Raw genomic sequence first — 17,425 nt, 5'->3', positions numbered from 1 at the left:
TGCGCAGAGCCGACAGTCAGTGAACAATCGTAGAGAAAATGAACGATGAATGAATCAACAGGAATGAGCCAAGGAGTAGAGTAGGAAACGAGCCCAAGGGCGGCACGCTGGTGCACGGTGCTGCGCAGAGGCTCCACGAGGTGGCGCTGTAGGCGGCGGGCGCGCCTGGCCCGACGGGCCTTGCCGCTCTTGCCGTGGGCGCCGGCGGCGGCGCGGGGACGAGCGTGGGGGTAGGGCGAGTCATATGACCCGCTCGGCTTCCTGGCTCCGGCCGCCGCCGCCCGCCAGTGTCCGCCTGTGTCGCGCCGGGGCCCAGAGGAGCCGTTGGGGGGGGGGGTCCGGGCCGAGGCCCGCTCGTGTGGAGGTCGCCGCCGCCGCTGCCCGCCCGCTCGCCCGTCCGTCTGTCCTCCCTCCCGGCCGCCATCATGCTGGCGCTCATCTCCCGCCTGCTGGACTGGTTCCGCTCGCTCTTCTGGAAGGAGGAGATGGAGCTGACGCTCGTGGGGCTGCAGTACTCGGGCAAGACCACCTTCGTCAATGTCATCGCGGTGAGCGCCCTCCCGCTTGCCCTCCCGGGGCGCCGCAGCCCGCGAGTCCGGCCCGGCGTCTGCTCGAAGGCCGGGCTGGTGGTGGTGGGGGAGGTCCCCTCAGCGCGGCGGGGCTCTGGGGAGTGTGCGTGTCGGGGGAGGGGGCAGCTGTGCTGGGCGCCTCCCCGAGCGTCAGGACCTGGACTTTCTCGCGTGTTGGTGGCTCAAGTGTATCGGTGAGGTCGGCAGTTGAAGAGTTATTTCCATTTAGTCGTCTTCTTCCAAGCACCGTGTCCTCGTCGCGGCCGGGGTTTGGAAAGGATGTAATTGGACTTGTCACATTTTTAAGGCCCTTGGGGGGACTGGAATTTCCTTCGTTGTTTGATCTTTGCGGGCCGCGGAGGGGTTAACCAGCTTGTCACTTTGCCGAAGGGTGGGATTTGGCGAGTTCGTGTGTCCCGTGAGAAAGCCTAAAATAATTGAGATTGTCTCAGCTAGCCACTCGGGACGGAAAGCACCATTGTGAGGAAAGCAGGGGACCAGTGTGGGTTCATCCCTGAATTCTTGGGGCAGCTTGTCTTGGGGCAGTTAATTGGCTTTCTCGCCCGTCCCCCGAGGGGCCGAGTGGATTGTGCTGCGTTCGCCGGTAAAGCTAAAGACAGGCATTTCCAGCCAGCCCATAATAGTGCACTACTTTTATTTTTTAAATTAGTTTGTTTATTTGAAGTATAGTTGACTTACAAGTGCACAGCTTTTATTAAGCGAAGAAGGTGAGTGGGTGGGGTCTCTATTTCTAGAGCTAATTGTCGTCGTCTAGGGGATAAGATTTGCAGTCAGCATAAAGTTGGAAAAGAGGTGTTGGTCTTCTGTAATGGTTTTTCTTAACATAAAGAGAAAGGAAGCGACTGGGTAGAAACATAGCTCATTCCACGCCCAGGGAATGAGTATCTGGGAGGGAAAGAAATTGCCCTGGGAACCTATATACAATGTGGTGTTTATTCATCGGTGATTGCGGGAAGGAGGATAATTAAATTTTGCTCGTTTGGTTGGCAGGGGAAGGAATAAGAGTGAACGATTCTCGTCAGTCTTCATTTAGAGCCCAGGAGTTGCTGTGACTCAGTCTTAGCTGATAGGGACTTGAGCTTGTCAGGGATGAACTTTCGAGCTACTCCAAAGAGAGATGGCAGCAGTTTCTCCACCGTTGAGATGATGGGTGAAATCCTTATTTTATAGGCGACCAGCTGTCCAACTGGTTTGGTTACTGGAATGATTCAAACACGCCTGTCTTGTTGGAGAACACAACTTGTGTAACTTGTGACTCTTAGTCCTTGCAGTGATAGAGCAACAGGAAGGAGAAGTAGAGATGAGCAGACCTCAAACTTCCTTTGAGGAATATTGCATGTAAGCGTAAGGAAAACTTGCCTACTTGTTTGGCTTTTGTAATGTTATTGGGCCGGAGGCTTGAGTCTTTTCAACAGGACTAGAAGAGTGGAATGGATATCTAATACCACTAAAATTAGTAAGAAAAAACTTCAGGCTTTGGCTAAATATCCATATTTGAAGTCTTATATGATGTGGAAAAGACAAGCTGAGCTCATTTAACTGTAAATTTTCTGATACTGTTTTGGGATAAGAATTGGTGTCTCTTCCTAAATCCTCTCTTTTTGAGAAGACTTACTTACAGTGTTTTGTAGGTTTATTACTACAATCAATTGTATTTGTTACAGGAAGTAGTTATGGTTGGGAAACCTAGAAAGATTTTAATAAATCTCGAGGAACTTCTGAAACCATAAACTCGATTTTCATGCTTGTGTTTTTAGTAGACGGTTTAGCTTGACATAATAAGCATGAACTTTGAAGTCAAACAACCCTGGATTTGCAATCTGGCTCTGCCACTTAGCAGCCTTGTATCCTCTTTCAGTTCTTCCTTTCCTGTCTATTAAGAGGAGTTAATAATAGGTTTCTTACAGAGTTGCTGTGAGTGCATGAAATGACAGATGTTAAGTGATCAGCATCATGCCTGCCCATAGAAGGGGCTAGATAAATGGTAATGCTGTATTATTTGTAGTGGATACAGTCATTTAATGCAGAAACGGTATTTTGAAAAATATTTAGAAGGGAATTAGCAGGGGTCATTCCTTTGCATTTGTGTAGGTATTCAAATGTGGACTGCTGTAGTGGATTCATAGATCACGACAAGTAATTGCAGCGTGTCCTCCCTCTCCCCCGATCTGTTAACATCTGGAAAGCTGTTGAACTCAAAGTGAACTATTTTTTTTAACGTTAGACTCTTATTTTTGTTTTGTTTTGGGCAAGCTGTGCAGCTTGGAGGATCTTAGGTCCCTGACCAGGGATTGAACCCTGATCCTTGGCAGTGAGAGCTCTGCATCCTAACCACTGGACTGCCCAGGAATCACTTAGACTCTTCTTTCTGAATGATGTAATGTGGGTTGCAGATGCAGTGTTAGTCACTCAGTTGTGTCTGACTCTTTGTGATCCCATGGGCTGTAGCCTGCCAGGTTCCTCTTTCCATGGAATTCTCCAGGCAAGAATACTGGAGTGGTAGCCATTCCCTTCTCCAGGGGATCTTCCCAACCCAGGGATCGAACCCTGGTCTCCCACATTGCAGACTGATTTCTTTACCATCTGAGCCACCAGGAGAGACCATAATGTAGGACTAGACTCTCATTAAGAAAAAAATTGTGACTGTGATTGCCTGTGGCCTTTAAGATGCTGGAAAAAAGTTGTCAATTACTAAGTCCTGTCTGACTCTTTTGTGACCCCATGGACGCCCACCAGGCTCCTCTGTCAATGGGGTTTCCCAAGCAAGAATACTGGAGTGAACTGCCATCTCCTTCTCCAGGGGATCTTCCTGACCCAGAGATTAAACTCACGTCTCTTGTGTTTGCAAGTGGATTCCTTACTGCTGAGCCACCAGGGAAGCCTGGAAAAAAGAGACCTCAGTAAATTTTATGCCTTTTTTATAAACCACAGGCTTTAACCTAATCTGTGGTTCTTATATATCAAGGGTTAGGAAAAAGTTAGTAATCTATAGTGAATTTACAGAGTTTTAGATAGAAACACTATGTCTGAAATAGTAAATTTAGCTTTATTTTTAAAAAATCAACTGCATTATTCTTTATATAAAATGTTTGATTTATAGATTCAGAGATTCAGACGTGTTGAACACTATGTGTCACTTTAGAAAGATGACCATTTATTTTTTCCAGATATGAAAAGCTTCAGGTGAAACTGGTTTTCTTAGGTAAAAATCAACTTTTTGTGAACATCACATTAAAATGTGGCTATATTTACTGCCTTAAAAGTTAAGAAAACTGAGAGATGTTATTTAACTTACTGTAGAAGTTTGTGAAGCTGAATTACTTACATGTAGGATTTGGTCTACTTTGAAATGAGGCAGTTTGCTTACAGAGTCTTAGTCCTCAAAGTCATATTCTTATGGTTTCAAACCCCAAGTGATACTTCATGAAATGTGATTTTATGTAGAGACATTTAATATATATCGTGTTCTCTTTGTTTTGAACCTTAAGAAAAAACACCTCCAAGTCTTTTAATTTTTTGATTAATGCTAGAAAATGAAATACTGCCCATTGCTAAGTATTACGGCAGTTATTGCATAATAAATCATGTGTCTTGTATGTGTAATTTATGTTGAGAAACCTCTACTATTAACTGAGACTCTTAGATGGGTTATAGGATAGTTACGAAGAAATGTTTGATAGGATTTACCAAAAGTTTTATAGACATTGTGTATTTTTGAAAGTAGTAGTATTATAAAAACTTCTCTACATTTTTGTGAAGTGTTGATAGCTCAAAGGTTAATCAAAGGAAAAGTTTATCACGCCTGAGAATTATGAAAAGGAGATACTTGGAAAGATTGTAGAAATTTGGACCTAGAATAATTTTTTTAAGTTTGTTAAAAAAAATTAAGTGGTCTCCTTTTATCCTCATTTTATAGATGTAGCCAAGAGATCCAGAAAGGTTAAGTGAAATTCCTAAGGCTAATTAGTAGCAGAGATAAAATTAGAACCCAGGGCCAGTGCATTTTCTCCTTAACTGCCTCTGTAGATCTACCTGAGATTAGAATCATAGAGCTGTGAATTGGGAGATCTTAATTCCTTAAATATCTGTTTTGAATGTAAGCATGCTCCTCTTATGAATATGAATGGCATTTTAAATCCAGCATCTTAAGCGTATTGACTACCATTTGAGGACTACACATGCATGCACACACACATACACCGTGTGTGTGTGTGTGTGTGTATTTGAAGACATGAATTAGGGGAAAGAATGATCTGCCCATGAATTAGGGGCAAGTAGGCACACAGGGACAGTGGAATATTATTATGTTTGGACATTTAAATAACTGGCTAACAGGCGTCACTGGGTTATTGAACGATGTTTGTTGTTAATGTTTAGTTGCCAAGTCCTGTCAGACTCTGCAACTCCATGGACTGTAGCCTGCCAGGCTCCTCTGTCCATGGGATTTCCCAGGCAAGAATGCTGGAGAGGTTTGCCATTTCCTTCTCCAGAGGATCTTCCTGACCCAGGAATCAAATTTGCATCTTCTACATTCGCAAGCGGATTTTTTACCACTCAGCCGCCAGAGAAGCTGACCTATGTTTAATGTCTTCAAAAAGGACAAATAATTCTGTGATCAGAGTGTTTCTTATTGAATTACTCTGGGGTAAAAATGCCAAAAATAGTTTTTATATTCCCCTGTAAAGTTTAGCAAATTTGAACCATGACTATAGGAGTTGGCCTTCCGGGTTGCCTTCAGATAGAGATTCAGAATTGTGGAACAGGAAGCAACTTGCTAAGGAGCTTTTCTTCAAACTTCTTTAACCTCTTCCCCTCACTCATTATTTTTTCCAGTACAGGCTTAGAATCCCAGAGCAAAATGTTCTTGTTAAGAAGCTGTTAAGAGTGCATTAAGGCATTTTAAATTACTACCTTAGAGGATATTTCACAACTTAAAAGCACTTACTAAGTTTCTCAAATGTTAAGTTTCTTTTAAGATAAAGAATGCCACTGAACATGAATACAAAATTCATTGTACTATAAAAAAATAGCTACTTACTATTTTTAGAAGATTTTTTTCTAATTATCAAACTATCGCAAAGTCATTAGTAGAAATTTGGAAAGAATACTATAACATAGAAACCACTTGTTATCCCCACCATCTACGGTTAACTACTGTCAGCATATCAAAGTATTTCCTTTTCATCTTAAAAAAAAAATTATATATCCAGACACTTTTTTTTTTTAAGTTTGAGATACTATTTATAATGTTTGTATCCTGGTTTGTTTTAATTATCATGTACACATTCTTCTGTTCTAAAACCATCGTTAATGCCTTCACAATTTGTCCTGTTACAGCGTATCTTGTGCACATACCATAACGTGTTTGATCATTTCCTCATTATTGGACATTTGAGTGGTTTCCAAGATTTTGCTGTTGTACATCAATTTGATCTGTATTTCCTGGAGATGGGTTCCAGAGTTGGCATCACTGAATCAAGGGCATGAACATATTTCATGTCAAATGGCCAAAATTGTTTTCCAGAAAGTATGCACTCCTACTTAGAAGGTCTTCTGGACAGATTTTATATACTATGTAAACTTGGACTTCATTTAAGCACTCTGTCCTATGGTATTTTTAGGGCATACTTAGTTTTGTTGTAAAGTTAACCAGCAGTATTTTTAAACTATCCTATCAGATAATTGCTCTGTTTTAACATTTTAAGAAGTACCATTTATGCTTCAGCAACTGCTAAGACTAAGGCTGTAGAAAACATAATTCCTTTTTCAATTTTCTTTTTTAATTGAACTTTTAGGCAACCCATAAAAATACAGCTCATCCCCTTTAGCTATCACACTAGTTTTAAACTTACTGGTGGATTGCATTAGGAGTTTGTATTCCAGAATTATGATGTATTTCTATGCAGTCCTTACCTAATCTTGACCTGTTATAGTGGGATGCTGCTTTTGGAAGGGAGGGGTGTTAGAAATATTTTTTTCTAAACCAGAGTCTAGAGAAGTTTGCTAGGTAGATCAGTTTTTGAAACTATAGTATATGAAATTTTTAAACGTATAACTTGAGTATCATTTATACTTGTAAAAGTTGATTCATGTCTTTTGAGCTCTTGTATGTAAAAAACAAAGGGAAAAGTATTAACCTGTTTGCTGACAAATGACAATTTAAGGATTTTAGTTTTTCTGAGATGGGACAAATCAAAATTGAAATCTGTAATGGAGTAATTTGAGTTCATTTCTTTCTTCAAAGTCAAAACCACAGGTCTTATATATTGTGCTATTTTTTTTTTTGAGGTTACACTGTTTCTTAAATTAGACATTGGATCTGCTATTTGGATCTGATTTCATAGTTTGCCCAGTTTTATCTAATAGAGTAACATTCTTATTTCATATCCTGACAGGAACTTAAAAAAATTAAAATAGTAATAAAGCTTTAGGGTTCATTTAGAAATGATCGTCACAAACACCGTAATTTTAAAAAATTGTAATAACTGGCAAAATAATTTTAGGATTCAGGTATCTTAAGTAGTGATACCTATCTTGAAAGTTGAGGCCTTTTCTCCTAGACTGGGGTTAGAAAAGTATTTGTTGTTAAAAAGGAAAAATTGAATGATGATTGGCAAGCTGATTCTAAAAATGTCCTTTGTACCAATTTACTTGATGGGAATTAGTTAAGCATCTGCCAGAATAGTATTACTATAAGAATATATTTTGAGCCTAAATTTGTTGGCATATGAATGTGGTATAGTTGAGTTTATTTAGAGTACGTTTAAATTAAGTGGCTACTTGAGTCAAAATGGCAAAGAGGTTAGGAGTTGAAAGCCAGACGATCTAGGTTCACATCCTGACTCTTGTGTTATTTTTGGTAAGCTATTCAACCATTCAGTATCTGCTTCTTTATTTGTAAAATGGGAATAGTTATTTCTTAGAGTTACTGTGGGTTAATACTTGTAAAACACTTTGAACAGTGATCAGAATAAGGCATGTTTTAGCTGCTAGGTTACTGTTTATATAATGTGATCCCCTTGGAAATTCTCTTTATTTGTTCTCTCAAGTATAAAAGTGCCTTAAACAGTGCCCGGCACATGCTAGGTACTCAAATGTATTTACCAGTGGACAAATATTGCATTTAAAATACAAAATTAAGAACAAATGTCTTTATGAACCCATATGCATATTTCAGTGTGTGAAGTGTAGCATAGTCAGGAATGAGAGTTCTGGAGTCTTGACAGATTTGGATTTGAATACTGACTTAGCTCTACATCACTTTTGTTAGCATCTGTGTTTCATTTTTTCCTTCTCTGTAAAAAGTAGATAGTCAAAGAACTGCCACCTGGAGTGGCTTTCAGAATTAAATGAGTGTTTGTGAAGCGCTGACCTTGTGCATTGAGAGCACTCAATAGATGTAGCTAAAGAGACGGGACTGCCGTGTGTGTGTCGGAGGAACGTTGGGTGTAATCGTCAGCTTTAGGTTAAATTACTGGTTAGATTTCTCTTGATTGTATTTAACTGTAGCTTTTGTTTAGGAAGTAGGCTTTTGTTTTGTTTAATTGTTTGAAAAATCTTGAACATGTTATATTTTATCATGATGAATATTTTTGATAGCTGAAGTGGGCTGGTAGGAAAATGTTTCAGCCTCCTGAATAGGCTAGTAATTTTTGATGGACCTACTTGTATAATTCTGTGTGTGTATATGTGTGTGTGTGTGTATGTAATTGCAGTTTTTGTTGTGACAACAGTTTAAACTGGAAATTGGAAATATGAGTTGTTCTTCTGTTTGTGCTACCACTGACTGATAGCAGGACTGTGGCCAACTCATTTAACTTCTCTTCTTCAATTTTGATGCTTGTAAAGAGTGAATAAGCACCGAGAACCTTATTATTTGAGAGTGCAGTGGTGTTTTCTTATATCTGGAATTGGACCTTTTACTCAGAAACCCGAGAATAAAATAAAAGCATAAGGCTCCAATATAAGATAATTATAAGATCTCAGCCTCTTCCCAAAAGAAAAATTGAGATGTAAAAGGTAGAAAGGTAGATGGACCCTAACAGGAAGAAGCGAGTGGCCCTGTTGAGTCGTACCTGCCCTCTAGGATATAGGTGTCCTGTGCAAGTGTATGCACAGAAGACTATTTTAATTTTGGACAAGACCATAGTATTGTTTCTTGCATGTGTTTGTTTTAATTTTTAAGCCAGGATTTAAGGGTCAGGTGGGTTTAAATCACCGTTGACAGCTGTAAATTTGCAAGTCCCAACAGACAGTTCTGTATCTGTGTTGGCCTGTTCCCCTAGATGAGAAGTGGGCTGTGTAGACTGCATGCAGACTGGGCCAGAAAGGGCTTTTGGCAGTTTCCTCTCTCAATGTGCCTTAAGGTCTGGTTTAGACACTCATCGCTAGGCCTACTTTTTCTTTATGTTTTTCTTGAAAGGTCATTTTGTCTGGAGAATGGTTTAGCAAATGTATAGATTTGGTCATTTCTGAATAGAAGGAAATTGAGTGGAGGAAATTCACTTTTTTGCCTCTTCCCAAATCTACCTGTTTCACTCCACTAGCTGTTGGTTTCCTTATTTTGATCTTGTTTGTTTATTCAGTGGCTGAATTAAAAACCTTAAAACAATGGGGAGGGGTGGGAGGGAGATTCAAGAAGGAGGGGATTTATGTGTACTTATAGCTGATTCACATTGTTATACAACAGAAACCAATTCAACATTGTAAAACAATTGATCTCCAATCAAAAACTTGAAAAACCAAGAAACCTTAGAATGTTTGTGGTTTTAAAAAAATACCCCAAATCCATATTGTTTAAATAGTGCTGATACAAATAGGAAATAATAATAATAATAATACCATTAAGGTTTAATTACTGTTAATATTAAGCCGGATATCCATCACAATTTCCCCCATCCCTTTGTATGTACAAATATATACTTTAAAAAATTGACATAGTTGACATGTAACATGAATTTTCGGTGTGTAACAATGATTCTGTGTACATATTGTGGAATAATTACCACAGCAAATCCAGTTCACATCACTAGCCTTACATCGTTACAGTTTTTTTTCTTGTGATGATTAACTCTCAGCAACTGCAAATATACAGTACAGTATTCTTAACTATTGTCACATTTCTGTACATGGCACCTCATGGCTTACTGTGTATTTTGTAATTGGAAGTTTGTATCTTTTGATCTCCTTTCGTCTGTTCCCAATCCCATCTGTTCTGTGCCTACAAGTTTGGCTTGTTTTGCTGTTTGTTTTAGACGCTGTATCTGTGTCTTCCTCTGTGTGACTTATTTCACTTAGCGTAATGCCCAGTACATGCTTTCTTGACAACAGTGATGGGATCATGCTATACAGACTGAGTGGTCTCGTGTAGTTTAGTCTGTTTGATTTACCTTCTGTCATGGTGAAAGGTGACTCAAGTTCAGTTAGTTCAAAACAGAACTCTTGATCTCTTCCCGTCTCAATCCAAGGATGGACATCTTCCCCAGTCAGGATTGATCATATTACCTCCATCATAATTTTCACCACACTTACACCACCATCAGAAGTTATCTTGCTTTTTGTCTTCATCTGTTTTCTGAATATAAGTTCCATAGGGGCTTTTTCCTTTTTTCAATGCTGCATCCCAATGCTAAGTACAGTGCCTGGCACATAATAAGCTTTCTAAATGTTGAGTGAATGAATGAATTTAACAGTAAACTAGTGTGTCTGTTCTGTTACACTCAAACTGTGTGCAAGGTATTGTGGTAGGAGATGATTTATAAATGTACCAGACAAGGTTATTTATAGTAGAATATGTGCCTCGTAGTAGTCCTGTATAGTTTAGAAATATTAACTGTCTTAAAATTTTCTCATAATACTCTGGAAATCTCCCTACCCTCATGGAAGACATCAGAGGAGTTCTAGAAAGGCAGTTTGCTGGCTTTTGGTGGGACCATGCTGAGAATGGCTGTCGAGCTAAGCTTAGATTAGAGTAGTTTTCATTCATTCAGTAGTTATTTGAGGCATTGTTCTAAGCAGCATGTGTATAATGAAGAACAAAACAGACACGTTCACTTTCCTTCTGGAGCTTCCGGTGCCCTGAAGGAACAGTAGGAGAAACGAAGGAGAAGCAGAGACATATCTGAGGGCAAAAACTTTTGTCAGATTAATTGTAACCTGTGTGAGTGTATGCTCAGTTGTGTCTGATTCTTTGCGACCCCATAGGACTGTAGTCTGCCTTCATGAAGGAAAGAAACAAAAGACTGGAAAAATAGGCTGAACTAGTTCACAAAAAGCCTTGACTAAATTTGAATCTGTAGGCATGGGGAGGCATTGAAGATTTTTGTTCAAGGGAATGAAGAACTGCGTTTCCAAGGGATTAACTTAGTGGCAGTGTAGAGACCATCAAAAAGTTATCAGCTTATTACAAGGATCTAGATGAGAGATAATGAAATGGGGATAGGGAGTCAGGGAAAGTAGTGAGCATTATTGTGAAAGTGGAGTGAGTACAGTTAAGCAGTTGAATCAGATGGGTCGAGCAAGGGGAAATTCGTAGTCAAAGACCTTTTTAAGGATTTAAGTGAATGGTGGGAAATGTGATTGTGTGATGAACAAGTAGCCCATATGGGGTAGAGAAGAGAGGGTATGGTGAAGAGAAAGGGATGCGTTGAGTATAAAATGTATTATATAATTAATGATACAAAGGGAATGAAGTTTGGGAATTAGTGCCATGTTTAAGTACAGTGGAACTAAAACTGAAAATTGAAATTTCATTCCATGTCTTGTCAATATTTTGTACACAAGGACCAAGCAGGGTATCTCCACTTCTTTGAATTGCGGTTGGACTATCTTGACTTATTTTTGGTGCTTAGGGACGTTAATCTGTGCCCAGAATGCAGGCTGTCCATAACAGGTCCTTTAGACAGCTGAATTCAGTGACTCAGACTCTTTTATAGTCTTGGAAGCTTTTGCTGCTTAATTTGAAGGGGATATTTCTATCCCTGGAACATATCTGGTTTAGTGTCTTTCTTCTGGAGAGAAAAGTCGGTATGTGTTATTTGTGTGCTTTCAGCATGCCAGGCTGGATGAAGCACAAGCTGGAATCAAGATTGCCAGGAGAAGTATCACTAACCTCAGATATGCAGATGACACCGCCCTTGTGGCAGAAAGTGAAGAGGAACTAAAGAGACTCTTGAAGGTGAAAGAGGAAAGTGATGAAGCTGGTTTAAAACTCAACATTCAAAAAACTAAGATCACGGCATCCGGTCCCGTCTCTTCATGGCAAATAGATGGGGAAACAGTGGAAACAGTGACAGACTTTATTTTTTTGGGCTCCCAAATCACTGCAGATGGTGACTGCAGCTATGAAATTAAAAGATGCTTGCTCCTTGGAAGAAAAGCTATGACCAACCTAGACAGCATATTAAAAAGCAGAGACATCACTTTGCTGACAAAGCTTTGTCTAGTCAAAGCTGTGCCTTTTCCAGTAGTCATGTGTGGATGTGAGAAAGGGAGAAGTGGAAGTGAAGTCTCTCAGTTGTGTCTGACTCTTTGCGACCCCATGGACTGTAGTCTACCAGGTTCCTCTATCCGTGGAATTTTCCAGACAAGAGTACTGGAGTGGGTTGCCCTTTCCTTCGTCAGGGGATCTTCCCAACCCAGGGATTGAACCCGAGTCTCCCGCATTGCAGGCAGACGCTTTTACCGTCTGAGCCACCAGAGAAGTGGATGTGAGATTTGAACCATAAAGAAGGCTGAACGTTGAAGAATTGGTGCTTTTGAACTGTGGTGTTGGAGAAGACTCTTGAGAGTCCTTTGGACTGCAAGGAGATCCAACCAGTCCATCCTAAAGGAGATCAACTCTGAATATATCGTGTCCGACTCTCTGTGACCCCATGGACTATATATATAACCCACCAGGCTCCTCTGTCCATGGGATTCTCCAGGCAGGAATACTGGAGTGGGTTGCCATGTCCTTCTCCAGGGGATCTTCCCGACCCAGGGATCGAACCCAGGCCTCCCGCATTGCGGGCAGATACTTTACCCTCTGAGCCACCAGGGAAGCCCGAATATATATTAGAAGGACTGATGCTGAAACTGAAGCTCCAATACTTTGGCCACCTGATGTGAAAAGCCAACTCATTGGAAAAGACCCTGATGCTGGGAAAGGTTGAAGGCAGAAAGAGAAGAGGATGACTGTGAATGCAATGGTTCGATGGCATCTCTAATTCAACGGACATGAGTTTGAGCAAGCTCTGGGTGATGGTGAAGGAGAGGGAAGCCTGGTGTGCTGCAGTCCATGGGGTTGCAAAGAGTTGGACATGACCGAGCAACTCAACAACAACAAACATATAAAGGGTATCTGATCTTTTGTGATTTAAGTTGGGATTTTTTTTTTAGGTGTCAGGTATGCTTGTGGATAATATTAGGCTCAGAATATTGTTTTTTCTCTGTTATTTTACTATGTAGTTGCAAAGACAGAATGTAATCCTCAGTCCTCATGTCTCAGGCTGTTTGATGTCTACTTAGAAACTCACTTGGTGTGGTCTGTCGTGGATTTATGGTGCTCGCAGTGTTCGCAGACACCAGTTCATTTTGGAACATGTGGACATTACCATAAAACAAGACAGGAAATGGCTGTGCCAACACCACCATGTTGTTCTCAACGGTAGTTAACATGAAGAATGTTCCTAAACATCCTACTCTTTATCATCCTTTTCCTTTATCTCCATTACACAGTGCATTCAATAAAAATCTTTTCATTTCATTTATTTAGTTAAGGAAACTTAAGAAGTGCTTTCACACACAAGGTGCTGTACTTTTTTTTTGGCTCATTTGTTGAGTGGATATTAATTATGTAGGGTAAAGAAAGGTGTAATAACACAGGTTTTAGGTAGAGCTGGGATTCAGCTCTCAGGTTGAATGTTCTGTTCCATAAAAACGGTGCGCTGTGATGAATCCATGTTTCCAGACAAATCCTTTGGGCTTGCTTTGCCGCCTGATAAGTACTGCTCTTCCAAGTCCTGCAGCTGAGACTAGTTTGGAAATTTCATGGATCTTGTGGTGGTCCATTTGCAGTTTTAGCTTGCTTTGGCTGTTTGTTGCTGTATGCTTTAAGTCTGCTTTACTGGTCCCTGTTTTATTGTTCCTAAGAGCATTTCTAAGTCTTAGTGTTGTGTTGTGCTTTTGTGAGACTTCGGAAGGGGTCTTAAATTTGCCAGTGAAAATCAGCAACGTGGATGTGGGGGAAGGATGGAGGCATCAGGCCTTTGGAGTACATGTTAGACTCTGGTAATGAAGGAGAATGAGACACCCGTTCTTTTTTGGCCTGCACCTTTCTTTGTTGGACTACAATACAGTCTTTATCTCCCAGCGTTCCTTTCCCTTAGATGACTCTGTCTTATGTGTTGCTTAGGGCCCACGTTTGTGAGTGCTTGCCCCAGCTCTTCTCCCGGGGGGGTAATTGTTTCTCGCTCTGTTCTCAGAGTACTTTGTTCAGAACTGTCTTTGTGCCCGTTATCTGTTCCTCTTTGCAGACTGTAAGCTTCCTTTTTATTATTATTTTGGCCCCTCTGTGTAGCTCTGGGCCTGACTCAGTAGGTACTTCATAATTATTGACTTAACAGAGTGAAGCAGTGTTGGGTCATGTTTAAATATGTTGGATCAGACCTGCCTAAATTTGAATTCTTGCTCTGCCCAAGTTCTGTGACCCCCTCAGAGCTTCAGTTAGCTCATTGGCAATTTGGGAGTGACCCTAGGTATTCTGTACACTCATGGTATGAGGTAAGATAATCAGCGCGGTCCCTGGCATAGAGTGCCCCACGGTTGGTAATTATCACTGTGGTTGATGTGACATTTGGGGATTCGGACAGGGGCATGTGCTCCAGTTAAATGGTAGGTGAAATGGAAACCCCTCACTCCTTACCTGAGCCCTGAGTAGGGATCCTGTTTCAGTGACTCCTGAGCTTTAGGGTAGAGGTGTAGTGGCCTCAGAGGACCAGTTTCTGAATGTTGATGTCAGTTTTCCATTATTGTGAGAGAGAAAATAACAGACTATCCTTTGCCATAATCCACTATAGATGTGCTAGGATGTTTGGAGTAACCCTTTGAAAAATTTGCTAGTTTGTTTGGTTTGTCTTCCTGTTTGTAACTTTGTGGTCACTAATTTTGGCTTGGTGGAAGAGCTTCTGATTGCTCTAAGTCGCTATTTTATTGCACATGCTAGTAGATTACTAACATAGTATCTATTGATGTTTACAACCTCTCAGTTGACCACTAAGTGTGTATTTTGTTATTGCTGTTATTGAACACCCTAACACTGGTTTCAAGCTTCTGTACAAATAATGACCCTTGTCTATCAAATAACCTTCAAATGCCCAAAGTACTTTTGTTTTAACTGGAGTGTAGTTGCCGCACTCGAAGTATTATACTGGGATAGAGAGTAACATTATGGCTTTGAAATTTAGATCTGGGTTCAGATGCCAGTTTTGCCCCTCTTTAGCTGAGTATGTGATTTTGAGACCTTGACTTCCGATTTCCTTTGCTGTAAAATGAAAGATGTTGTGCCACTATTGTTATTTTTATTGTTATTAATAGGGTAAGCCAACAGCATGTATCCTAGCTAATAACTAATGATTTCTTGATGCAGTAGACACATATAACTGGAGAATAGTCTCGTTACTTCAGTCCCTCTCTGCACTTGCGGCTCCCTGCCGCACTCCCCGCGGGATGGCAGTAAGCGGGGCTGTGGACGGCTACCGAGTAAACCGTGATGTCAGCGTCCAGAAGGCGCTGCAGGTGGGCCTGAGCAGCGTGCAGTGACTCAGTGTTTCATGGCTGGCCGCCGTCTAAGAGCTGCATTTCAGGACGAAGCAATCCTGATAATACTGACCGGGCTAGCGGAATAACTTCACAGTGTGTAATGTTTCTCTGGGGACCCCGAGAGCCAGAGGGTGAAGAATGACCAGTGAGAGAGAATGTCTTCAGACCAGGCGTTTGTGCAGCCATGCCACTATACTGCCAGACTGATAAACGTTGAATCAGAGATGTCTCTACTGATAACGCAGATAAACAGATAGCTAAAAGAATCGATACACTCTAGTTTAAAACATTGAGGCTGAATTACTGACTTTAATTTTTTAAAAGGTAAACAGTGCTGCTAAACATTCTACAGTGGGGGAAGACAAAGCAATCCCCATGTTATCAGCAGGTGAGATAAGGTTGTAAATCCACAGGCTGGAAAATTTTACAAGTAGGCAAAAAGGGCTAGTGAATTTAAATCCATGTTTTAATGTATCCTAAGGATAGGTCTCACAGTTTCTTTTCTCAGAGTCTGACATCACAATTGTGTTTAGAAACATTTTCTTGCCTCCACTACTGCTGTGAAGAATAAAAGATAAAGGAGTCTTGCCCGTTTTTTGAAATAAAAACCTGTGGAGCAGGATTTCAGTAGCTTCATTTATACTTCCAGATGGAAAAGGAAACTGATAAGAGATCATGCATGTGCTGTCATCTGTCATGATATGCTGTAATCCTTGGTTATATTTAGAGAATTTTTCATTCTAACATTTAAGGGTTCCAAGTAGCAGTAAGAGTCATGGGTTAAATTGTAAACTAGGAGACAATTTCTTGGTACTTTCTCAATAATTGGCATTTGTTTAATTGCAGATCTAAAAAGCTGCTAATGGTTATTACAGTTTCAGTGAACAGTGAAATTTGTTTCCCTAGAAATAGAATGAGGCAGACTCAGAAAATTGTGTTAAATGTTGTCAACAGTTACATGGCTCAGAACAACACCCATATAACTTCCCTTAAAGAAATGGAGATGAACAGGAAGCAAAAGTAGTTAATGGATATTACTGGACCTGGGGGTTCTGAATGAGTCAGTTCAATTCCTCACGGGTGTTTTGTCTGAGAGAAATTAGGGCGGTTTGCGACCCAGCTCGTGGGGCCCCCAGTGGCCTTCCCAGTCATGTTCTGTCAGAGGTGGCGGTGGTCACGGCATCGTCTTCCTATACAGGGCGTGATTAGTTGTTTTCTTCACTTTGGGGACCATGTGTGTGTGGCAGTTTTATTTATTTATTTATTTTTTGTGCAGTTTTAAAAATAATGCTCTCATGGTGCCTCAGGAACTAAACCTCATGGATCATTTCCAACACAGATTAATCTTGTCTTTAATTCTCTATGTAGTGAATGTTGGAACAGATTTTAACACTGCTTAAAACTGAAGCATGGGTACAGTCAGAAGAGAAAAGACACTCTCAGAGAAGCAGCTCTATATGTGGAACTGTGATTTGCTGTATTTTGAAAATTAGAATTAATTTCAGAGATGTTACCACCAGAAGCCAAGGGGCTTGGCATGCTCCCGCTCCCCGCCCCCCTCCACCAGCATTTGGTTCAACAGAACTGACAGTTTTGACATGTAGACCATTGAGCATATCATACTGGTGAGCCATTCCTCTTCCTTCTTGTTCCTGTCTTACATTTTATATTTCTTTTCGGACAGAGTATCAACCTTTGTGTATGTTGTAAACTATTTTTTGGTATCATGGACTTATAAAATGAGCTGGAAAATATTCCTATCTCTTATTTTTAGGGAAGAGATTTTGTAGAGTTGGTATTGTTTTGGTAGAGTTCCCCAGTGAAACTGTCTGGGTCCAGAGATTTCTTTTTAAGAAGATTTAAAATTAATAATTCTATTTCTTTAATAAATCACTGCTGTTGTTTAGTCACTAAGTCGTGTCCGACTGTTTTGCGACCCTGTGGACTGTAGCCCGCCAGGCTCTTTTGTCAGAATTCTCCAGGCAAGGATACTGGAGTGAGTTGCCATTGCCTTCTCCAGGGGATCGTCCCTACCC

At 40.7% G+C, this 17,425-nt stretch overlaps 1 protein-coding gene across 1 annotated transcript in view; it reads left to right on the top strand.

Annotated features, from left to right (window-relative positions):
* The first annotated feature begins 201 nt into the window (after positions 1–201).
* Positions 202–17,425, top strand: part of ARL8B (ADP ribosylation factor like GTPase 8B) — a 53,444-nt gene continuing 36,220 nt past the window's right edge. Inside the window, exon 1 of the mRNA XM_043885891.1 lies at positions 202–548. Coding sequence (XP_043741826.1) covers positions 426–548 — 123 coding nt within the window. The 5' untranslated portion in view covers positions 202–425. The remainder of the gene's footprint in view (positions 549–17,425) is intronic.

The sequence above is a fragment of the Cervus elaphus genome, chromosome 24 (genome assembly GCF_910594005.1).
Source record: "Cervus elaphus chromosome 24, mCerEla1.1, whole genome shotgun sequence".
Classification (NCBI taxonomy): domain Eukaryota; kingdom Metazoa; phylum Chordata; class Mammalia; order Artiodactyla; family Cervidae; genus Cervus; species Cervus elaphus.
The sequence above is the reverse complement of the archived record's forward strand: the minus strand, read 5'-3'. Positions and strand labels throughout refer to the sequence as shown.